Source organism: Pithys albifrons, chromosome 11, assembly GCF_047495875.1.
Source record: "Pithys albifrons albifrons isolate INPA30051 chromosome 11, PitAlb_v1, whole genome shotgun sequence".
In the NCBI taxonomy this organism is placed as follows: Eukaryota; Metazoa; Chordata; class Aves; order Passeriformes; family Thamnophilidae; genus Pithys; species Pithys albifrons.
The window spans coordinates 5,645,662-5,671,802 of NC_092468.1; the positions used below are offsets into that span (position 1 = coordinate 5,645,662).

Genomic DNA, 26,141 nt, shown 5'->3' on the forward strand with positions numbered 1-26,141 from the left:
CGTGTAGGGAAAGCAGGCATCAGCCAAGGCATGGAGCATGAGGAGCCTGGGCACGGCCAGAGGAAGGGCAGCACATGCCATCAGCAGAGCTGCAGCATCAGGAGACCAGGAGCTCAGAGAGGGATGAGAAAGGGGCATGGAAAAACGAGGAGCAGGGACACGTGGGTTCTGTGACCCACTGGAGCTGAGTGAGCGCTGAAGGGACACTGAGGTTCTTACCCCACCCTGAGCCCCTGCTGAAGACATTCTTTTCTGCCTATAAAAAATGCCAGTAATTGAATCCTAAGGCGCTTACAGCTTCTGAGATAGTGCCAGAAAATGAGTATTTAACTTTTTACCCATAAGCAATACCAAGGGAATGTTAATAAAGAACAGAAAGCAAAATATGGGGTTAGATCTCAGAGCCACAAAAAGAGCCTTTCCCTCTGAAACGTTCAGCTACTCCCCATGCTCATGCACTCTGCAACAAATGCTGTCCTGGCTCCCCCCTCACTCTGACCAGGAGGGTCTTCCCACCGAGGTCACCTGCTCCAGCACCTGGGCCTCCTTCTAAAGTCCTTCAGAGAAAAATCACATTTGATACTTCTGAGATCTTAAAACAAAGTGCCCAACAGTTTCAGAAAAAAATAAGAAATTTTGAATACTGTGTGTGTTCTTGGTATTTAGAAATCATGGAAATGCATTGTTGTACTAAATTTTCTGTGAGAAAAACCTAAAAAGAAATGACAATAATTAAAGAAACCCTTCAGGCTGAGATAGTGACCTCTATAAAAGGCTGAAGATAAAAGAAGATAAAAATGAAAACTATACTGATATTTATTCACATAGCACAAACAAGATAGTTTGAGAAAATACAGTGAGATTTAAACAATTCTTGTAAGTCGTTATACTTTAAAATTGAGGCTGTTCACAGATTGCTTTCTTTAAAAACTGAATTTTTTTTTAACTTCAGTAAGTCAGAATGTTTCATTTCTCAGTCAGAATTGCTAATGAGGAAGATGTGATACAATCTGCTAAATCTCAAGAGTGCTAAGATATGAAGGGCCTTTAGCAGTGGTACAGGTAATTAAGTTTGTTATGATTTTCTATATATTCTGCAGCAGAAAATCTGATTGCTCTTTTGGCAAGGGGCCATGTCTGTTCCTCTTCAAAGATGACCTGTTTTAAATTTAAAAATAAATACTATTTAAACTTGAAGATTATTTTAATAGAACACATAATACCAACGTACATTCTTCATTACATACAGCAATTAATTTTTTGCTAATATACCACTGTATTGAAAACTTGTCTGAAATTTTTCATACATATTCAAAAGATGAAAGCACTAAAGGCAGGTACTTAGCTGATGTTATCTAAGATGACAGATCCTGTGGAGCCCTATTAACATATTGGCATACTAACAGTCTGGAATTTTTTGAATGACTGTAGTAAATGCAAGATTCAGGAAGATTCTTTGAAAAAGAGGATAACTTAGCATAATTTTTTCTCATTATTGGTATTTCTGAGCAATTTCCATGAGACATTATGAGAAACAATGTCTGTGGGAGTTCTCCTTAGGATTTTTACTCATTGACAGTGGAATGAGAATGTTATTTTGAAAGGATCACAAGGTTTGGGGCTCCACATTTATCTGGTGCTGGAGAGAATAGAATCCCTTTATACCACTGCTTGAGGAGTGTTCCACATGGAATGAGAACTACCCTGTGATTTGAAAAATGTCATAGGTGTTTAGTACATCCAGCCATTCTACATTCTTATTATAGTCAGCTCGAAGGTGATTTATTTAATTAAACAGAAATATACACATATCCTAATCTTAAACCTTGATCACTTCGGCCAGTATTCAAATTGCAAAAGTTCTCAGTGCCATTAATCCACACATGCTCACACATCTGGTTCTAGCCAACAGATCAAATTAGTTTTCTTCCTCAAGGAACTGTCACAAGTGATGCCCCCAAGAAGGCTCTAACCACATGGATCTCACCACTTCCTGAGATTTACTCCCAACATTATTTTACAAGCAATTAGATTGAACTGGAAGAAGAATGACTGCAACCATGGTAGCTGGTTTACTGAGCAGACAGCTGCTTTACCAGCTAAATAATATTAACAGTATCTGACCAATTCTCATGTAAAGGCTTTGCTAATTTACAGCCACAATTTGGATTTCTGGGAAATGATTCCTGTTGTCCTTTCTGAAGTGATACTTTGTTTTGATCTGTTATAGTTTTCAAATCTCCAATTTCAACAAATATGTTAAAAATAAACCACACAAAATAGTAGTCTTGGGGCACTGCATTGTTAATCTGCAGTCATTTAATTTCACCATGTATTTTCCTAAAAAGTATTCACTTCAGATAAGGCATTAATCAAATTTATCTACAATGTGTAACAACTAGATTTCCTTAGCACTAACACATGTGCACTGCCTTCCCTTAATGAAAAATTTAAAAAAGAGTATTAATATAGTACTTTCAAGTAAAGGGTGTGATCTTCCCATGGATGCATTAATTATTACACTACCACCTCCTGCCTGAGAGTTCAGCCATCATGCATTTGATGATGGACATTTTAAGGCATTAATGCTGGGCAATTTTCTCTAAATTCTCTTCAGGACAAATCTCCTTAAGCTCTTAATATCTTAACACTTTCCAAGAACAAGAGCCTTACGTTCTGAGGCAGCAGAGTTAATACAGTGTGTGCATAACACCTTTGTGATACCATGCTTTGCCCAGCAGCCCAGGAGAGCACAGATTTTGGAGCTGCTGGATTGGGATGTGCAGGAGGTACCATGCTGGGGCAGGTGCTGTGAGGCTGCTCTGCCTCGCTTCTCTTCTCACACAGACACTGCTGGGACAGGTGCTGTGGGGCTGTTGTGCCACACTCCTCACACGGACACTGCTGGGACAGGTGCTGTGGGGCTGCTGTGCCACACTCCTCACACGGACACTGCTGGGACAGGTGCTGTGGGGCTGCTGTGCCACACTCCTCACATGGACACTGCTGGGGCAGGTGCTGTGGGGCTGCTGTGCCACACTCCTCACATGGACACTGCTGGGACAGGTGCTGTGGGGCTGCTGTGCCACACTCCTCACATGGACACTGCTGGGGCAGGTGCTGTGGGGCTGCTGTGCCACACTCCTCACACGGACACTGCTGGGGCAGGTGCTGTGGGGCTGCTGTGCCACACTCCTCACACGGACACTGCTGGGGCAGGTGCTGTGGGGCTGCTCTGCCTCACTCCTCACATGGACACTGCTGGGGCTCAGTGTGGCTGAGGTGGCAACCTCTAAAGCCTTGCTGAGAGCCAGGATCAGCCAGCTGGGGATTCCTAATGCCACAGCAATGTGGCAACACTGGAACAAAGTACGGGGAGAGGCAGCTCCTGCCATGGATGTCTGACCCTGCAAGCCTCCCCTCCCAGCGTTCACCCCTTCCCTGGCACACACGATGCTGGAGCAGCTGCCCAAGTCGCTGCCTACAACATCCACACCGTGATGTGCCTTGAGCTCAGAGCAGGGCACAGATCCATGGCCTGGCCCTGCAAATGAGAGAGCCCACTCCCAAAGAGCATACTGGCACAGAAAACCCTTGTGTCTCAGAAGGTACTCTATGACCACATCCCAAACCTCAGAAATCAATGAGATGTGCAACCCATCGGTGAAATGAAAAGAGCAGAGAACCTGAAGCTTTGCTAAGGAAGGAGTTTTGACTATTTACCTTCTAAATTTGCTAGCATTTACCTAGCAGCTGTGACCAGTATGGAAAAGGGATCATTGCAAAGACTTAACCTTCAGGCTCTTTGAGGGGAACACAGCAAACAGAAAAGTTATCTACAGCCAAAATCAATGCACATATCTGCAAAAAGGGAAAAAGAACCCTGAAGTAAAGACATGCCTGTGCCAGCATTCAAGACTTCTTTGTAGCATGAGGGAACAAATAAAGAAGAACTTCTATTTTATAATAGTCTGCTGCTTTCAAAAAATGACATTATTAAGGCAGTGTGTATAATCCATAGGTCTGTCTAAAAGGAATGCATATGGACAAAAGGGATTGTGTTTGATTGTATAAAATACAAGTAGTGATGGGTTACATCACACTCCAGTATCAGCAGAATGTAAAGGATTTGAAAACAATGATTTGACTTTTAATAAGATGCAGAGAGTTTGTGCATGGTTAGTCAGAAGTATTGCCCTTTACATAAATGCTTCACAAATGGTGACACGGTAATTACAGCCCTGGGAAATGACCACTCTCTACCCACTCTGCACTTTACAGACTAAAGAGAGATTTCATGCATATTGAATACACTTGTGTTAGCTCAGTTCACTTTTTCAATATTATTTTATATGGCAAGAATAATATAAATTCTAAATTGCTATTCAAATGGTACATCTATCTTATCATGAGTTACATTTTTAATAAAATGCAACTTTACTTGAAGCACACATAATGTTTGCATAATCTGTGGAAGAAAATTGGCACTCTAGGAATTTATAATTTGCTTATTTCTTATAAAACCCTCTTTTGATGTATTCTGCAGATTGACAGAGTTTCAGTGTATTTATACAGATATAAAAATATTTTCTGTGGTTGAGTATTTGCTCCTTTGAGCACACTTCTTTAGAGTTTACAATGTATTTTTACACAGTTTGCAAAAATAAGTTTATGATTTATCTGCAGTTTAAAAAATTAATTTCAAATCTTCTTTGATACAACACACTCCCAATTTTTGTTGTGACATAGATTATGCAAATGTGCCTGACAAAGAATATGCAAACCAATTTTAAAGAAGGAAGTTCAGCTGACAGTGCCCAGGCTCCTGCATGAAATGAAAAGGATTGTGGGTTTATCATCTCATGGATGGACAGTGATTATTCAGGGGTTTTTTGGATTAATGGTTAGGCTCCCACTGGGCATTTCCCAGTGATGCATTTGGGTAAGATACCAAACCACTGCTCTGTCCCCATTAGTGTCATGCATCTTTTTCATTTACTGACAAGCTGTCAAGGATCTGTTAACATGTCACAAGACTCTGGAATATGATTATAGTGGAGGTTTTTTTGATTAAGCTCTTTCCAACTCTTGATATCCATGTGGAGTTTATGTCAAGGGAGCCAAAGCCTTGAAACAGCCTGGAGACAGCCAGTACCTTCCTACCCAACAGGGTAGCACTGCATATCCAGCAGATTCCCTGGGAAAGGACAGTGTCACACTTGGATGCTGCTTTCAGAGGATTCTCACACTGCTCACCATGCAGGAATACCCTCTAAGCACCAAGAGACCTGAGCAGGAAACTCCATGAAAACATCACATTCTACACATGAAGATGTGATATTGCTAATCAAAGAACTGCTCTGCAGCTACAAAAAAAGCCTCCAAATACAGGCTGAATGTGACTGCAAGACTCGTGGCCTGGAGCCTCTGTTGATGTTCAGGGCTCTTCCTCAGCCTTGGCAAAGCAAAACCTTGCAGTGCCTTGCTGGTTTCAAGCTCCAGTTCATCATTTGGAGGTCTGCAATGAAATCCCCAAGGACAATGGTGATCCCACAGAGATGGTGCTGGGAGAGAGCCTGGCAGGCAAGGATAAGGCAAGGAACTTTCAAGAGAAATCCCCCACCTAAGAGTCTGTGGTATGAACACAAGTACAGCAGTTATTTACCAGAACACTTGGAACACTTGGATGTTTCTCACATCACAGACTCAAAAAAAGGGAAAAAGTCCCTGTGGATTTCATAAAAAAATGAAGAGCTCCATGAAGACAGAAAGAAAAAAAGTAATTTCCAGTGAACACAAGTAGTTGGTCACTTTAAAAATAGTAATTTTTGTAGAATGTGTAAATGTAACATTAGTAATTTAATTCCCAGGTCTATTCTGCAAGTACTTTTTATGATGAGTGATAAAATGTTCCAGCTTGGCTGCATTGTACTAAACTATTGTAATCAGATTCTCTGTTTCAACTTGCAGTGGGACTGTATCCCAGTTTTGTGACTGCATCTCAGTTTTGAGAGGATGCTTCACTATCAGTACCTGATTTAGAAATGCTGCCATGAGCTCTGTAAGTTCTATAAATCAGGATACAAAAAAATGCCAGTGTCACTGTCCTTTAACCTGACCCAATATCACTGCTGTACTTTGGCATGGGCAGGCTCAGCACTGCAGCTCATCCTGGGCAGGAACTGTGCAGGCAGCCCCAGGGATACCACCCTGCATGGGAGGGGAGGGCAGCAGAACTCAACACTTGGTTTGTTGGCTCAAACTGTTGCCTCATTAAGTCAAAGACAAAATCCCCATGATGATTCCTAGGTCAGAATTAGGACAAGATGCCCCACTTTGGTTTTCCTGGTCTATTCTTTCTCATGGATTTTAGAATATCATGTCTTCTGGATGAAAATATCAAGCTTTAAAACCTACACATTATTTGCCAGGGGGAGACAAAACATTCCAGCTTGAATCTATATTTTTCCTTTCGTATTCAAAACCTACAAAAATACCCCCTCAAATCAATGTTCTTCCAATTGGATGTTGCCAAATGTTTCCGTTGTGAAAAATGATACCTTTTCAACACACAAAAAAGCTTATGGGTTTTCTAACAGGATGAAAACTGCTTTTCCCTCCATCAGCTCTTATGTTTTTCCATTGTGTAGGAGATTTATCCTGATGCAGTTTAGCCCAGGGCTCTGTGCTTCCCCCTGCACGTTCAGGTTACTGCAAATGTTCTTTGTGCTGTCGGAACAGCGTCCTGCGTGTGCTGCAGCACTATACATATTTAAACAGGCTGCTGCTTTACAAGCACATGTTCAAAAGATTTTATCTAATCAAATTTTAAATAGGAAATTACTTGTCTGACTTCACATCAGAAAGCTATTCCTTTCCCTGCTGCTCCAGATTGGATTATTAGGACTTCACTACTAAATGGTCAGCAGCATGTCTGAGTCACCAGTCTTAATTTCAGGCTATAAATATCAGATGATGATTTATTACTAGGCAGTTGGAATACTACAATAGCAAATTCTCTTTAATCACTTTAATTTGAGCTGAATAGCAAATAGTTTTGAAAGCTGAGAATTTCTGAGGTTCTCTGTGCAATTAACAGCTTCATCAGTTGATTTCAGTGCCCCTTCTTTCTAGGGAGTCCAAGGGATTTTCATGCCCATACTGATCTAGTCCTGCTTATCTTTGGGGATTAACTGCTAACTGTGGGCAGCAACTCCATGGTACATGGGTTAAAACCGTGACTTTGAGAATGTCCAATGATTTTTACAACTAAATTGAATAAAGTTTGAAAGAGGAATTGCTACCCTTATGTGCCTACTTGAGTCATCACTGTTTAATATTCCTGCTTCATCTGGACCTCAGATGAGAGTTTATGGTCTGCACAGTGCCAGAAATTGCACTGTCTGCTCAGTCAAAAGTAGATGTTTGCTCATCAGAATATGCAGTTACTGCTTTCACCTCTTCCAAAATGCTGATTGCATTCCTTCTGAACAGCACCAGCCAAATGTGTCTCGCCCCTTTTTGGGAATGCAGCTCCCCAGGCAGGTCACTGGTGCAAGGTGGGTTTGCCTGTGCAAATCAGACCTACATCCAGAACATGCATCATTTCAGAATGCACTAAAGTAGGAAACAGACTTAAGCCTTGCTGAAACAAAAACTAATCTGCAAACTTGACAGAAGTGTTCATTTAGAAAATGAACAAACCCTAATGTGACACAAGACACCTCAAGAGATAAAAAAAAGAACAACAAAACATTTCCTAAACTTCAAAATACCATTTTGTCATATTCAGTTTGGTTGGCTCCCTACAGTATTTTATTTCAGAAGTAACTCAAATTTGGCTTGACAAACTATTAGATATCCAGAGAAGAACGAGCACAATACAGGGGTGAGAAGCTGATTGAAGAAGACAGCCTAAGGAATGTTAGAAAATCTGTCTAAATCCTAAAAGACAGGAAGACAAGGAAATGAAACTTTTCTCATTGTGATATTTAGGAGCCTGAACTAGGTATAAAATGTAATTCAGAGAAATAAAAGCTTCTGATACGACTAAACATGAGGGGCAATTAATGGAGGCAAATGGAGGAAACCAGTCTAACAGCAGTGTTAGAAGAGGTGCTGTAGGATCCTGTATCCAGCTGACTTTTCCATCACTGAGAACTATGATGACCACGCTCAGTGATCAGAATTTGGAGATTTCACCAAGTTTGTAAAGAGTCAGGCTCCACATTCCAGCACATCATATAAAAACAATAAGGTTTCTGACTTTACCCTCTTGCAAGTTATATCCAGTTCCTGGGTTTGGGGCTTGCAGATGGCATTACAGCCTGGCACATCCTAAAATGCCTCTGAAAGGTGTCAGCTCTCCTGTCCATCCTGGATGGGGTTAAATTTCAGGGAAATATTGCAGAACTGCTTTTAGAATTGAAGGACAGAAACAAACACGCTTAAAAAGCAGTGGCCAGGAGACCCTGTGGGATAAATCAGACTGCAAAATCACCTGCTGAGGAATAATGTGCCTAATCTTTGAACTCTTTTCAGGGAAAGTATTTAAGTATGTGCAAGATCATCAGCTGGTTTAAGTTATTGTAAGTACCTTGATCTCAAGGCAGCCAGAACCAGCCCTATAAATCCTTGATCCTGTTGATATGTCACATACTTCAGCCTGAAGTTCTGTTCTTTTTGTAGGAAATGGAGTATAGAGTACAGAACAGCTCTGCTGTGCTCTCTGTTACTGTAAAACTAAACTGTGCTTTCTTTCAGGGCATTGTTTTGATCCTAAATTTTTCAGCTGAGACATCCTGATGGCATATCTGTTGGTTTCAGGCACAACAGCACTCTTTTAAGGAGTATTATTTTACCTTAAAATGGACAATCAAGGAATAAAAACTCCCCAAAATGTGTAACTGGTGCACTCAGGCAGTTTCTCTCCAAAAGCAAAGACAAAACGTCCCCAAGAAACGTTGGTTCAGGAAAGGGAGGGAGGGAAAACCAACCAAAGCAGTTCTTTTCCTCCTTTAAAAGAACAGTGACTGCTTAGGCTTTCCTTATGAATCATAAAACAAGGGAAGGTGGCAGCAGGGAGAAACAAACTGTATTATCATTTGTGACTTTCAGTTCTACTTCCACTTTCAAACAGCTGCACTACCTGCCTTTCACTTGTTGTGTTCAATGAGAGATGTCAGAGGGTTTCTTAAAGCCTTTAGGGTTGCAGTAATTCATAACCTTACCTTAAATAACCTGGAATAATCTATCTTTGGAAGAAAGAAGGTCCAGAGCTAGAGCTCCAGATAGGACTAAAATCCTAAACCAATGGATCATGGGCAATGCTTCCAACCAGCATGGGGTGTAGATGGCACAGGATTCCCTGTGCTCAGTCCCTCCCTCTCTGCTCTCCCCGGCGTGCAGCTCCTTGGAGGAGGGAGAGTGGCAGAGGGGGCACAGGGCACAGCACAGGGAGCAGTGTCACCGTCACTCAGCTCTGACCAGGCAAGCGTTCCCTTGTGTGGCATGAAGGGGAACTTGCAGGTGAGTGTCTTCCTTAGGCTCCCAGGATTGTTTCCATAACTTCCAGTCAATGGTATTCCCACTTTAAAGGGAGCTTCCATTAAGTTATACGAGCTATCTATTTTGGAGCAATTTGAAGGACTTTTTATTGTTAACTCCTCTTAATTAATTTTGGCTTTATGGCGTTTTGGGGGCAAACTGCCTTAGCCTTCCCATTTATCCTATCCCTGCTTGGCATGAGCGAGGTATTACAGCTCTTAAGTGAATTTCTTGTCAGAAGGATCTAAATCACACAGCTCAGGAGAGTTATTGGTGAGAGATCAGTTTTACTCCCCATTTAGCTTGGCCTCTGAACTCTGGGTGCCAACATGATCCTTGCAAATGGCATTCACAGAAGGAGGCACAAGTGTGGGGTCAGACTATCTACCTGCAGACTGTCCTTACAGCCTGAATCACGAAGTATGTTCTGCTTCATGTGTTTAGTAAGGCAATTTTTCTTGGAAGTTTGTCTTTCTCATATTGTAGCCATCAAATACAAGTTGCTTCATGCTCTTGGTGGTTTGACTAGGCTGTTCCTGCTTGGGACCATTCAGCTTTGTGATAGTCTTGTTCATAAGAAGCTCATTTTATTAAAACCTGTGAGAAATGCTGATGAGTGGGAATTCACTGGAAAATGAGGAGATCAGTGAGTTTTCAGTTTAGGGCTGTTTTCAAAACACATCTCAGAATTATATGTACACATGGAGTTACTCCTCTGTAAAATAACTAGATAAAATATTGCTGACAAAGGCAGTGAAAATTGCTCTGCTGTACTAAGTGTGTTCAAGGGACAGAGATTACTGGTAATATTTTTAACAGAAAGTTGGTAAAAGCACATTACCCTTCAGTGATCTCCAGTGCAGTCTCTGATGTCTCCTTATACAGAACACTTAAGCCCCAAATGTCTTTATCTTGATCTCTCCAATGTTTAATTTTCTCCTACACAACATGCATTGGAAGGCTTTATACCCTAAGCAACTAAAATGCTTTACCTTTTAATTTTGTCTAAACGAGGCTAAAATGATCAAAAATGTGTTGTAATTTACAATTCTCTGGTGAAATAGTAAAACTGCATTTCCCCAATTACCGTTTTACCTCTTTGAAGGCACCAAAGACAGTACCAAAGCTGTTCAGAGAGTCACAGAGCTGGCACAAGGACTGTTGCTCCTCCAGCTCCTGTCCTCATTAGCATTAGGAAACAATCCTACAGGGGATGTGTTTATCTGGCCCTGCACAAAGTCACTTGTGCGACTTGGCAACAACTCCTGCCTTGAAAGGATCTGAGCAGGAGCCCTGGTGGTTCTGGGAACTCCCCTGCCTCAGGTCTAGGAGTGAGAATCTGCAGAGAAATCCCACTCCTTTACACCCCAAAGTGCCCTGCAAATGCTGAGGCTGAGGAAGGATGAGGAATGATTCCTCTCCTACCCATTCCAGTTGGAGTGATATTGTGTAATGAAGGACACTAAAGGACACAAATACCTCATCCCTGGGCTGGCAGATCATAAACTTATTTACTCAGGGATACGGGGGGGGGGGGGGGGGAGGCTCTTTCATGCTTGCTTTCTTCTTCCCTCCCCTTGCAATGCTCTCTCTTCCCATACCCTTCTCAGAAGTCCCTCTCAGCTGCCCTCTGATCCCACCTGCACAGAGCAGAGCCTGCAGGAAAAGTCACTGCCACCCAGAGAAACCCTTAGCAAAGTACCCAAGTGAGACACCACAACGAGATCAAAGTAACTCATCTCAGGATTGGATCTCACCAAGTTCAAATAAACAATCCAAAGCTGTACTTTTCCTGATTCTTTCAGTTCCTCTGGTTTTCTCAGCTCCCATGTCTCCTTCCAAACTGTATCCCACAACAGAAGCCAAAGCCAGAAACCTGCAGTTGTGGAACTATCACCTGCTTCTCCCCACATGTGCTGAAGGCCCTGGCAGAGTTTGCTTATGCTCTCCTTATCAGAGGCTCATCTCTACCTACCACCCCAAATAACAAATATAAAGATGAGTTTCCTTTAAAATCAGACTTATATAAGGGTCTAATCTGTTACTAAGCTGTTTTCTGGACAGAATGAGGCATTTACATTAAGGGCAAACTAGGCATTTATAGGCTCTTTAAAAACAGGGCTGGAGATAAAATGTCTTGAGCAACAAAGGATGTAGAAAAATAGCTTTGCAAGGCAGTGGGATAGGGATGAGGCACAATGGAGAGGTTTCTAGAGGCAGGAAGATAGAAGACACTGAAAAGGCAGGATTTCTGGGAGCTAGGATCATCTGTCAGGATATGTGGTGATGAGTAGTTGATGAGCATGGCTGACTGCCAGCAGATAATATGATCTCAGAATATTGATGTTTTGTACTAATAATTACAAAATCAGCAGCTGTACAATTGCATATTTGGATAAATACAAGTGTAAGAGCATCCTGTGACATGCTGAATGGAAATAAGTATGATTAAAGTGACAGGTCATACAGTAATATTGATGCCAAGAAAAGACAGACAAGCTGGGAGAATGATAACACCATAAAGCATAAAAGAATCTTGATATTCAAAAGGAAAAAACTGATAATGAAAACATTCATAAGCAGTCAGAAAAATACATTAACTTTCCATAGCTGTTGAGAGCAGATACAGATCAGACTGAAGACAATAAGAAAAAAAAGACAATTTACTTGTCTGCACTTGTAAAGGCATTTTGGGGCACAAAACTTCCATCCTTCCCATAAACCCTGAATAAAAGAACCTACAACCAGGACAAGCTCTTCCCATACTCTGTCTCTAACAGAAAGATGGACTGAAGCTGGGGAGTGCCTACACAGCCCAGAGGAAAGCCAAGGGCTGGAATCATGTCATCTGAATGTGCTAAGTAGATTTGTGGTAAAATCCTACTCAGGCCTAGAACTACGACAGTAGGCAGGATGTTCAAATGAGATGTCCAAAATCAGGAAGTTTCTGTTAAAGGGAGAGACCTTAATGGAAGAATTAGTAAAAAGTACAGAAGAAAACTGTTACTGGAATTAGACAGGCATTTGGCACTCCTAATCCACAGTCATCGCAAAGCCTGACTGGGATGCCACAAACTGTGTTTGCTTACTCAGTACCTGCACTAACAGACAGGGATTTAAAGTATTGGCCAGCACTGGTCAGGCTCTTCTGATTATTCCATGAAACACACTGCTTTTGGGATGGGGACAAAGCAGAAACCCAACTCTGTGTGGAGCAGGCACTGAGCTGGGGCAAGGTTAAGACCTTTGTCCCCATTTTCTAATGATCTAAAGTTTCAAGGCATGCCAGGATTGGGGTTAATACAGGACACACTGAGCTTTTTGACCCAGATGGAGACTCTAACCTCAGGTGGGTGATTCTGGTGCAAGACCTGCACTTCATGTACACCAGACATTTGGGGTTGCCTATTCTGTTCAGTGCAGGAGGGCCCAAGGGTAGGCTAAACTATGTTTTCCTCACCCTGTGCTGTCTGCTTACCTTGCCAGCCAGAGACCAGCTTCAGTCCAGCACTGGCCATGTTCCCTAGGACTTTGCACCATGTTGTATCAGTCCCCCTTGGACAGAAGCATGAATTAATTTCTGTCTTATACAGGCTGTGTTAAACACACAGCTCCACCCACAGCACAGTGCTACATGCCAGGGAGCAGCCCAAGAACTCCTGTGCCCTCCATGCACATGGACACATGGCAGAGGGGGGGGTCAGCACAAGCTTTCCTCACCCCAATGCTCTACACAGAGGACTTTGGGTTTACACTAAACACAGGTTCCTACCTGTGGTCTAAGCACTTCCTTGTTAAGTGGCTAATCATCTGATTATTTCCCTGGACAGAGATCTAATATTGGCTGTCAGTGCTTGGATGGGGCCTCATGACAACACGCAGCTGTGCAGCACAGCTGGGAGCTGGAAATCCCCTGCACTCACTTCCTTCTGACTTTTCACAGAACAGCCCATAACGTTTTCCTTTTCTCTGAACAGCACAGACAGGACCCACTGAATCTGTTGCTGTTCTCCTTTCATGAACAGCAAGACACTCATCCCTCTCCTCAGCAAACATTCCCATGGCTCAGTCCTGCAGGATACTGAATAATCCCTGCTGTTGTCCACACCACCACCACCTTCACGGAAGGGCTCAAGGAATAAGCACTTACATCAGACAGCTCAGTTTGTGACCAGGTCCATGTCAGACTGTGGTTCTGTGAGTGCTCCATTCTCAGCAAAGCTCACACCAGAGTCTGCTTTGCCCTTCTGCCTACAAACCTGCAGCACTGCAGAGTGCAAACCACAGAGCAACTTCCCCATCCACACTCAAGATTTATATGGCTTGCTTTCCTCTTCTTAAGTCTCTCCTAACAAAGCTTTGTTCAAAGATGATTCACAGATGTTGTCATTAAAAAGTTGGTCCTTGCCAACAAATAACACATGGGCCTGCTTGAGAAACTGCTGTTCCCACAGCTTTCCCTAAGAAGAGATCCTCCTGGTAATTGGTAAGGCCTGGGAGAAAATGACATTTTAAAGCATCTTCTACCATACATAATTTTCGAAGAGAATGTTGGTTTCCTGAGAATTTATCTCGTAAAATCATTTGGATAAACACACATGATACAGAATAGGTAATTAAGCACATTATGATTAAAGATGTGATCTTTTTAGATGGTAATGAATGTATCAAGCAAAGACATATTTGTAACAAAGGGATAAACAAAAACCAGCACTAAATAATAGATAGCCACGTATCTTAATTAAAGACATAAAATAAAATGATTAACTGATAGGCAGGCATGATTCTCAAGGACTAGAAGGTGACAAACAAAAGGACAGGATTGTACTACCCAGTGCAGGGTGAGCTGAAATACAGAGATGGCAATCCCCAACCAAAAATAAACCAAACCCAAAAACCAGGGAAAAGGATCTGCACAATGACCTGGCTGGAATATACATGCTCAGAATAACTTAAGTGTTTACCTGCCCAGGACACAGGGGAATGTCAAACTAAGGAGCCTGGCCTGGAAAAGCCAAGTGTGGAGACAGCAAAGTGCCCTGTCTGGGGAGGGCTTTACTGATAGTTACAAACAGAAACGTTTTCACAAGGCTTACTCAGATAGTGATGAAAATCCTGGCAATTTTTTAATAAAGAAAAGGTAATTTCTATTCTGGGAGGGGGAAAGAAATGAGCATTCAGTAGACCTTCAAAAACTAAAAGCCATCAGAGTCTTTTGCAACACGTAAGTGGCAAAAGGAATTTTCATAGAGGTTTCAAATAAATGACCGATGCAGTACATTTTTACTACATTCTAAATTCAGCATTTTAGAGGTTGACACTGAAACCCTTTCCTCTCGTTTCTGTTTTTCATGGACCTGTTGTTAAAAGCACGACTGCTCTGCCAAAAAGTCTGTGTTTGGAAAGGCTTTTATTCCTTCTTTACTCCTTTTGTTCTGGTGGATGACTCCTTGCTAAAATACGCCCTGATGAGCTCGGTGGCATTTCACAGCCCTTGTTTGTGTCTCACCCACACCTGCTGTAGTCAGGAAGGATATTCCCACTGATTTCACCAAGCCTCAAAGCAGGGGATTTGGGATTTGATTTAGGATTTAGCTTTAGCTTCAATTCCCGTCTCCATTCACTCTGTGTTCCAGGCAAGTGGGACACAGGCAATGTTGTCATGTCCCACTTCCACAAAACAATGGTTAGATGTACTTGACAGGTTTTAAGTTTCGGAAATACAACAAGTTCACAGGCTGTACAATTACAAACAACATCTGACAGACATGAAGCAGGAGGAAATTCAACTAATCTGATGTTTGTTTTTCTTTAACATTCTATTAAAGCAAAGCAGCTCCATAATGAGATTACTGCTTTTTATCTCTTAATTGTATCCAGATATGCAAAAGAGATTTACTGCTAGTGGCTTGTGTACAGTACAATATTTTATAGCTAATTATGATACAGCATTACTATTGTCACACAATGAAATACTTATTCTTCTGTTATGAATCAATACCATTTTCTAAAATTTATTGTAATTACCTTTTTAATTGGATATACACCCTGCTAAATTCTGAAACAGCTAGTCTCAGAAATATAATTCTTTTAAATCCAGGATGATATCAGCATAAAGTATTTTAATTAAGTAGATGCAAAAAAAGGGGGAAAAGAGACATTAAGTGGCTTTCCAATATTAAAGCCAGCTGAGACTCAAGTCCTCAGAGTATTGAAGTTTTTGTTTTTGAACACCTGAACTCTGCCCCTGCCCCTGTAAGCATCCTCCCAAATGGTGCATCAACAGATGGATTGTTCAGGGAAGAGTAGGTACCTGGCTTTTGTTTGTATTACTCCACACAGAGAGGAAACCATATTAAAGTATTTATCCTCCCAAACCCCTCGGGGCCTAAACCATCTAGAAACCTTTTCGTTGCTTATGGATGTAATACAATAAAAACTGAAAAAGTTAAGTAAATAGTTTTAAAATAACAGTGCATCAAAGTTCTTCTGTTCAAATATACTGGTGAGCAGATGGTGAAAACCTCTACTTGATCTGTAAGTTGCAATTATTTAACAATTTTTAGAAGCAGTCCCCACATGATGATACCTCATGTACTCTGACCATACATGTCATCCATACAAATTAAAATTCAAGCATTTATAAGATGGTACTGCAAAATAGCTGTAACATTTTGCACATGTTTCAAAGTACAGGTCTAACTTGGTTTTCCTGAACAAATATTCATAACAGGAGCAACTGAAGACTTGACTAGAGGCTGATCACAGCCTGTGTGCAAATCTCACCTGAGCAGGGGATCTTTCCCCCCTCTCCATTCAGTGGCAAAGGGACAAGGAAAAAGCACTTGTTTATCTCAGCAGCAGTTTAAAACTTCCCTGAGTTTCAGACATGTCAATGAGCATTGTTTTATACCTGTATTTCATTTACTTGCACATCCAATCCACATTACATTTACACACACTCTGGCAATTAAAGCAGTTACATTTTGATGAGCTAAAATGACTTAGAATTTACAGATAAGATAAACAAATAATATTAAATATTCAGAAACATCTTACTCCTTAGTCAGTTACTGAAAGGATTTAACTACACATTCTATTGCCAGTATGCTGGAGGAAGTTGAGTTAGATTCTCATACTACACTTGATGACATATTATCCAAATATTTTAATGAATAAATATTGCAGAATGCAATAAAGTCACTTGCAACTATGAAGAAATTTCATTTAACCAACAGCTCACCTCTAGAAAGAAAGGCCCACAGTATTTCATGTGTTTTTTCAAGAACATATACTTTCAGCCAACTCTGTTTGGATCATCCCTCAGTATCATTATGCAATAAATAAATATTTATCTTAACACTTAGCACACTCTATAAGGACATCAATTTTCTATTTATTTCAAAAGCCCACATAATCTGGGAAAGCTCTTCAGTATTTCTGTGATCTAGATTTCGTTGCAGATATTATTCACTCTAAATTTAAGTCTTTTATCTGTATGCCAAGTGTTAAATTATATTGGGTTACTGTCTATATCATTCTTTTTTTACTGCGGTTCTTCACAGATTAAGATTCAAATCCTTTGAATTCAGTAGGATTTTGACAGTAATTCAAGCAGTGTAAGTCTGAGCTCTGTCCATCTAATTGCGACATTCCTGAGTTTCCAAGCTCTGTCAGTATGTACAGAAACTGTGTTTACCTGCTGTGTGACTCCTGTCCCCGGAGCCTTGACAACCATCCTCATCATCACAGTCTCCACTTGACTCCATGTCTCCACCTTTTCCACCCCCACTGCCAGCATCTCGGGAAGCCCATCTTTCCAGTTTCAGTTTTGCCTTCTCAGCATCCAGCTGAAAGAGAAGAGGTGACAAACCAACAATGGACAGGGTGTTTCCACAGCTCCCACCGCTGGTCACCACCTGGTTCATACAGCAACAAGCACTTCCTCACTCACTTCCAAGAGCAGCTCCTCCAGCTGGAGGCTGTTCCTGGCAATGACAGCCGAATAGTTTGGGACAGGAGACTGTACCATCAAAGGTTCTCTGCCATAGATGACCAGAAGCATTTACCACAAGCTTTTCATTGAAAACATCACATGTGCCACTATCACAGGCAGTGATGTCCCTACAGCCTTTCCTCTTGCAAACCACAGTTTGGAAACCACTGGTTAATGATGGTACGATCTGCCAGCTGTCCGAGTACTTATTTTGAGTTATTTACAGTTCAAGACCAAAATACACTTTATAACCTTTGAAGACTCGAGGGCATTTGCTACTTTTCATGATGGGCTTGGTCCCTTGGAAACCCTGGCCCCAGGATAAGACTTTCAAGACGGTGCCATTTAAGATGCCTGTACCAACTGCAAGCTGTTCATTAAATTTCACTTGAATTATGTTTCTAGGACTGAGTAAAGAGTAAGAAAATCTTTTCTAGAATAAATCTAAATGTATCATACTATGTTACACTTGCTCTAACAATGTATTTATTCCCCAAACTCAGCTTTTTGATCTTTAGATAACTCTTTCTCCTGCTGTCACTATGAACAGCTGTCTACTATTAGCACTGTGGGAATAAATGATTTTTCAGTTCACTGGTAGTTCCAAAAGATGAAAAATCCCATTTCGCTGGCAGTGAATCTAAACCCAGCCTGTGCAGGGCACATCAAGAGCAGCGCTATTTGGCAAGAAAGAAAATGTAACTGGCTTAGACTAATAAATTCTGTTATAAGGCAAATATTTGTCAAGCAAGGAGGATTCAGGAGAAACCTGAACCTTTCCCCCACACCTGAGGGGCACCAACCAAATGAAAAGACTTTTTACTGCTTCTCAAAGACTCTGTAGTGCTTCTCAAAGACTCTGTACTTCTGTCAGATTCTGGATCTATCCAATACCCTTCATCACAAGTATCTTCTTCCCAAAGTATTGCAGACCCATTTTAGGCTTCGTGATCTGCTTCATCTCAGAGGACTGATTATTCTTGGTACTGAATAAAATGCATTTTGAAATGTAGCTACTTTGAAGATTCAAGCACATTTCACACCGAAAAGGAGGTGGGCTGGGAGCTGTGGGAGGAACTGGAGCACAGGGCTAATACAGCTGTATTAACTGGGCTGAAAGGAGGATGAGGGATGTGGCAGTTTCTCTGTAGTGGGAAGCTTTGTGTGGTAGTTTCCTTCTTCTGCAGATGCTGTGAGCTGCCATCCTCCACTCTGGGCTGGCAAATGCTTGAATCAGTGCAGCAAAGATCCTGTTCTATGGAACAACAGATGCCAACTTCTATATGGCAGAGCTCAGGAAATTCTTCACCCTGTCACTGAAGAGATCTGTTTGCTCATTCTGAAGACACAAATAATTCCACAGTGCAGTGGGAAGATCAGCAAGTGGGAGGAGAGGGTATGGATTCAAGTGGGGATTCTCTAATTTTTCTGCATGACTGCTTTTTATAGACAAGTTTCTTAATGCTGAGCCTTGTTATTCACAGCCTAAAGACTGATGTCATGGCAATACAAAACAACATTTTGTTAAACAATTGGAAAAATTTGCCTATGAGGGAGAAAGATAGCTCAGTTCTTTCACAGATTTATTATGTCCTGACCATACTCAAAAGGACTCATTTATTCTTAGTTATAATTCTTCAGAATGAAAAGAAATGGCCAAGTGGCAAACAGAATGGACACAAAGTTTAATAAAGGCTTTTAATGACTGCTTGCCAATCAGAGCAAGAATGTTTACTGCCTGTTATGATACTCCTTTTCAAAAATTTGATTTTATTCATTGCCCATGGCTCAAACTCTGACCTCTGCTCAAAACAAGTAATACTTGAACCAAATGGGCACCACCTCCAAGAAGGAAACTGAACTTTCCACCATGGTGCACTTCAGTATTTCCAGGCTTCTGGGTTCTTGGTGCCTTGGTGCCAGCAAGAGAAGAGCTGTGGCTCAGCCCTGCATCTCCCCTGTGTCACTGAAGGTGCACCCAGCCCTTTCTTGGCTTGTCAGCACAGACTTCCACCAAATTCCACAGAGCCCTTATATACAAGTTCAGGACCACCCCTGAGTGTGAACTCAGGCATGACCTACCAACCCTTTTCACCCTGTACACCCTTTCCCAACCTCCACTGGCGACTTCTTTGTCCTGTGGCCACCATTCACCCCGGATGATGGACCAGAGCCCAGCTCTGTGCATTGGTAATGGTTTACCTATGGATAAACCCATTCCAGGAGATGGAACAGCACAGCCACTTCAGTGAGGAGCTCCAGACACACCTCTGCTGAGAGGGTCATGTCACCATTTCACAGTGATTCATGCTCCAGCATCCTTCTCTTCTTCAGATTCTGAAGGAACACTTGTCCTTGGGCTGCTACCACAGGAATTTAGCGAGATCATTGTTTCCTTGTGATAGCAAAACTTGCACCTGCATGTCTGTATCTCATTTTTCACAGAATAATAGAAACCTTTCTCAAAGGTCAAGACTGCACCAAAATAGCACGGATTGCATCAGAATGGACTAAGATGGTGGAGCTTTAGGAGATCATAATGGAATCCATTAACCTTCATTTTCTACTCTATAGGTTCGGAAGATGGGTGTGGGCAGAGAATGCCCGTAATGCTTGGTGGCTGTAGGACTGAGAGGTCTCCAGCAGAGAAGCTGGAAGTCATCTGAAGGTTCAAGTCACCTTCAGAGACAGCCAAGATCTGTTAAAAACCCTGAACAATTCTCCAGGCTGCTGCCACCAATCACTAAAACTTTCTGCCTCCCCAGAGACAGCTACAGAAAGAACCACAGCCCCTTCCCCATATTTAATACTGGAGATCAGAGATTGCAGCCAGTCATGGCACTTCTATCATTGCTTAAAAGTCACTCTTAAAAGCCTTCTTTTGCTGATCTACACCCTGCCTGGTGGTGCACGTCTGTCAATGCTGCACAACAGCTCCAGCCTGGGAGGGCCGAGTTTGATGCTGAGAATTGATGCCTTGGTTAAATAATTGCCATGAATTTCAGTCTGAGCACTGGAGCTTGTGCTTTTCCCTTCACAAAGCAAAAGGTATCTGCTGCCTAAGATTCCAGGGTATACTGCAATCTTAACAGCTTAAAAATTAAGTCTTCAAGTTTCTGCCACAAATAAAGCGTATTTTTTCCCCTCTTGAAAAAGGTTATATAAATAGATCAATAAGATTTGTACAGCCCAACTGAAAACTGACTCAAATCAGGAATTTTCCCAACTGCAACAGGCTTTGGATCAGGTTCATAAACCTCTAAAGGGTTTCTGAGAAATTATACAGTGTTTCTGTGAGAAAGCTTTAGTATTTGTATCTGACTCAGCTGAAAGGTAAAAATCACATATTCAGCTCTGAGTCAGACACAGATAACTCTCCACATGCATTTTATTTATTCCAGTAAAGGTCCCAACCTTAAGTGACATTAAAAAAAAAAAAAGTTCTGCTGACATAAGGTTTTCTGGAGAAGAGAATTCATAGGAGAGTGGCTCCTGTCTTTCTCCCCATTAATACTTGATGATGCAGCACACACATTCCCAGTCACATAAAAGAGTCCTTCAGACTTCAGAGGCTTCAAAGAGTCCATGACACACAACCCCTTTCTGAGCTTTCTGCAATGAGTCTAACCCTAATTCCCACTCTGACCACACAAGTGTTAGAATATGAATTCATCCTCATGAAGGCATGTTCCAGTTGAATTATTCTACATGTTAATTAAATAATATCTCCTTCACTCCATGAAAACCATTCTTTAAAAGTGCCAATTTCTATTCATATCATTGATCAGTCTATTTTCTGAGGGGTCATATATGCATGTGTATCTGAGGGGATGACTTCAAACTGCAGGATAATAACCTCATTTCACCAGAAAATAGGTTTTAAAATTATATTTTGCACCGCAGTTTCAGACTTCTCAGGTCAGTGAACACAACAACGAAAATCTAAGGGAATACTCTTTTTGAATAAAGCCACTTAAAAGTTGTGTGCTTGGAATATTCCGAGATGAATTCCATACAATAATTGTTCCTGAGGGATTTCTCAATTAGTTTTCTACATGACAGATTGCAGTGTGAATGCTTTGGCCCTCTGAAAAGGCAGCTTTGGGGTGAAATCTGACTTGTGTCCGCTCCTCATGTGAGCACACGGATCCCTGGCTGGGGTTTGCAGTGTGATCAAAACATGGCTGATGATACAGTTAGAAAAGCTAAGCTAAGTGTGATCTTTTCTCAAGGTACTTACAAGTGGCTGCCTTTTTAAAAGTGCTTTAGTGACATAAATATGCTTTGCAGAGACAAAGCCTTTTGCCAGCTTATGCACGAATAATGCACAAAGCCTAATCTTGAAAAGAGGCATAAATGACTCAATCCTTCCATTCATTTTTTCACAAATAAAAATAAAAACTCCTTTCTAAAGCATTATTAGGTCAGAAATGACTACAACTGGAAAAGACAATGTGCCTTTGTTATTGGCCTATTATATACATTTTTTGTTAGGAACTGACATGCTGCTTTAGGCATAAAGCTGCATTTTACTGGTGCCTTGTGACTGAGCAGATGTTCTGTCATTTCACAAAACAATAGCAACATAACAAATTTTAGACATAACTGCCATATATATATGCTTATTCCAAGTGGGACCTCTCCTTCGAGATAACATTTATGGGTAATTTTCCTCCACATATGCTCTTAGCTCCTTTTAAAAAGCATTTGGCAGTTACTTTTGCTTCTCCTTTTCATGTTTATCTAGCATTTATATATTACAGAATAAACAAGGAAAATAAACTTATTTGGCTTCAATTTTGTCAGACATTTTCTTTGGTTTGTTTTTCCTTTGTCTCTATTTCACAGAAATCCAAAGAGGCCTGACACATTATCCCCTTCCAGTTTCTTCAGAAAGGAGTAAAACTCCAGGAGGGAGCTGCACCCAACTCCTAAATCCTTTTTTTTCGCTGAAGGAAGCAGACATCCAACCTTCTGCAGGAACCAACACCCCCAGCTTTCCTTCTGCTGTGTTTATTCACATCCTTACAATAACCTTTGCATGACACATCCTGCTTTACAAGTCACCTGTACATATTACAATAATTTAACTGAACAGCAATACATAATTTATACCACACATTATGGCATATTTTATTCACGTCCCTCCTGACTAGACCTTTTCAGTTTGGGAACTGGAGCAACACTAGTAGATTCCTTTGTTCTGTTTTTGGCTCTGGCTTAAGCACCTCACATTTACTTACACTGGTATTTGTTTTTATTGTCTATGCTAATGGTCCTGGTATGTCTGTGAATATATATATTTGTTTAAAGACCACATTATCTATCTATCTATCTATCTATCTATCTATCTATCTATCTATCTATCTATCTATCATCTATCTATCTATCTATCATCTGTCTGTCTATCCAGATAAACTTAAGGGGAAAGGCTTTCTTCAAGTCCATGGAAACTTGGACTGTGTGCCCAAAAGTGGGACTGACACCCTCCTTTCACTCTCTGCCCCAGTGTATTTTCACTTCAGCAATTTCCAAGTTCACTTGAGCAATTTTCACGTTCTTTTTATTTTTATAGGGTTTTTTTCAGGTTATTTTTTAATTTTGTTTGCTCTCCCATCAGGTTTCTCAGGTTGCCTGAAGCATTCTCATAGCTGAAATGGCCTAGAATGACCTCAGAATAACCCTCCCAGCTCTGTAACTGTGCTCTGTGTTTGTTTGTGACATTGCAGCTCCCCATGGGGACATCTTTTGGACAAATTGCCCAAGTTTCTAGTCGAGGTTACATTGCAAAGGTGATGCAGAACAATTTCTAGTTGAGGCTTTGTTGCAAAGGTACATGTTGTTTTTCACCTTCCACTTCATTCTAGAATTCTTTTGTTCCAAGTATCCTAATTATTTGACTGACCTCCCACTGTGTTTCTGAGCATCTTCAGTATGAGCTGTACATATTTGGGAAGGTTAGGACTTGCTTTCTTTATCCATCTTTTCCAAGCCAAAACCCTGATGGAATCAGGGTTTCTATTTGTTTTGACTTGCTGTTATTCCCATTAAATCACTAAATTACTGCTTTCAGAAACAGCATCTGTGTTCCTACAATGGATTTAGCTTCTTATGGTTTCAGTGGAAGTTTCTTGCAATCATTCATTTCTTTTCTGTATGTGTTTTCCTGCTAATTTTATAGCCCGAACTTCTCCACACACTCTTTCCAATTCTCAGTCCTTGAGGCTTTGCATTTGCATAAGTCTGTCTCTACCTGTGATTACTTTTTGTTCTCCTGCTTTATGCAGATTGACTTGTTACCCTCTTCCCAGATGGCACACTGGATACCTAAGAATCCACACTTCCACTTCTCTTTGAATAATTTTCCTTTCCCCTCTGTGTCCTTCTTCTAACCCGGCTGTTTCCCTCTGATTTCCTGCAAGTCCAGTGCAGATCCACCACACTCCCCAGCAGAGAAGCTGAAAGCATTTATTGCCCTCTTGGCTGATTACAAATGTAATACAATTATTTCAGCAGGAATCTAAGATGGTTTTTAGAGATTCACCTCGTTATACTGTGGGATTAATGCTTCTACTTTTGCTGTTTATGCTTTCTGGTTTTCAGCTGCTTATTAAAAGTGAGCATGTTTCTAGAAGAGTGCCAGCACCAGCAGCAGCTTAATATTCACTGAATTAAATTACACAAGCTACATATGTTCTCATATTTACTGAGTACACTGTGAAGAAGCAACAAGAATGTGCACCCACAGAATTTTATCACTCTTAGCAAAAGCCTCATAGTAACAGTTTGGGTAAACTGCCATCCAAAAAGTATTAATTGTGAATGACATGAAGTGAGCACAAATTCAAAAAAAAAGACTTATTCTAGTTAGTAATGTGCTTTGACCAAGCACAACAGATATTTAAAGACAATTAAGAAAATCCGATTTGAATTAAGTACCTCAACTGGGGAAAAGAAGCAAACAGACCCCTCTCCTTGTTGCCTTGTTTTGGTGTTGGGCTCTAAATTTTTGGTGTTGTGATGCACTACAGAAGATCTTTCTGATCTGGTATCCAGTGTGGCTCACTTAGACACAGACCTTGGGTTAGTCCCTGCCACAGGCAGGAATTTCTCCTTTAGACAGCACAGTGCAGCCTTCCCCAAAAATAAAATCTGCTTTTTAAATTGCAGTACATGTAGTTTGAAAATAGAGCATATGGCTACAAAACCTGTTGTGTTACATGAAGGTTTTCTCCAGCTTGTTAAAGTAAAAAAAAAAAACAAAACCAACAAAAAAGGTAAACAATTGTAATAAAATTGTAATAAATTGCAATAAAACTGTAACATCAATGTAATTATTGGTGAAGAATAGGCAAGAGTTGCTTACAAAAGACCTTTGACCCTTCAAAATAGTTCAGTTTTGGGACGGGGTCTGTTTGACACACCAGCTCCTGGGAATGACAGTGTCAGCAGAGCTTGGGATGTGGCCCCTTGGGAGGAGAGTGTGGCTGCAGCCCCTCTGGATCGTGTCCATGTCTGGGGGCTGCACATGCAGCACCTGACTCAAGCAGCAGAGTTGCCTGTGACGACAATGAACTCTATGTGGTATTTCAGGAGGTCTCTTCCAGACCTCCATCCTCTATCTCTACACTCCACTGGTTTCTAATATTAGAAAATTGATTTGTAAAATCAAAATCACAAACCAGAACCACCTCCATTAGCCATTAGGAGTGGGGGTTTTTTCTTGCTTCTATGATTTCTATATGGGAAAATTGTGTCTACATAGCAAATTATTTCCATTCTTTCTTCTAGGCTAAGAATGAAGCCTCTTAATTGTGCCTGAAGTCAAAATGTGGCTCAAAAAATGTATTAATTATTGCTGGGGCCTAACGTGGCTTACAAATGTGCTCTTTAACTCAGAGCTCTGACTCATCAGGGTTTAGATGTGTAATAATAGCCAAGGACCTTCGGTCTGACCAGACTTGGGAAGTGTGAAATGAGAAGTGCCTGCAATCAGGAGGCTGGTCACACTCCATCAGCCCAGGAATGGCACCCCTCTGATAGGCTGCATGTTTTTGTGGGTTAAGTGAGTAAACAGTGGCCAATCTGAATTGTCTAAGGAGCAGAGCCAACCTTTCTCCTTGCTTTGTACTCAGACAGCAATTACCTTTGTTATTTGCTGAGGGAAATGTTCACGACATGCTCCAGTGCATGTTAATTCTGTTTCATGTTCTTGGATAATTATCTGTTTTCAAGCTCTGTGTTGGTGAACATCATTTTCATAGTATGAGAAGTTTGACATTTCATTGGAAAGACTTGTGAGCAATCAAAGTCTCTCATTACTTGGTAGTGCTCACCAGACCCAGGCTTTGGATTTGATGTTTCATGTTAAAACATGACAGAAGCAGTGATCTGCTTAGTCTCCTCCACACTAAATCACAGCAACTGAGCACTAAAACACAATATGGAATAGAGCACAGAAAATATGGTAAGAAGATGGATAATGGTGTTTGTCATCATTTATACTTTTAACATATACCAGTGTTGGGAGCTAAATCACCAATTATTCATTATATAAGCTAACTGGCTTTAATAACTCTGCAACCCAAACCCACATATA

General features: G+C 41.1%; 1 protein-coding gene across 3 annotated transcripts in view; it reads right to left on the reverse strand.

Annotated features, from left to right (window-relative positions):
• LOC139676943 (glypican-5-like) overlaps positions 1–26,141 on the reverse strand; it is a 346,189-nt gene that overhangs the window by 78,198 nt on the left and 241,850 nt on the right. For 2 of the 3 annotated variants that reach the window (XM_071566406.1, XM_071566405.1), the window contains one exon: positions 17,246–17,396. The exons of the other annotated variant lie outside the window; for it this stretch is intronic. In XM_071566406.1, coding sequence (XP_071422507.1) covers positions 17,246–17,396 — 151 coding nt within the window. The remainder of the gene's footprint in view (positions 1–17,245; positions 17,397–26,141) is intronic. 3 annotated transcript variants of the gene reach the window in all.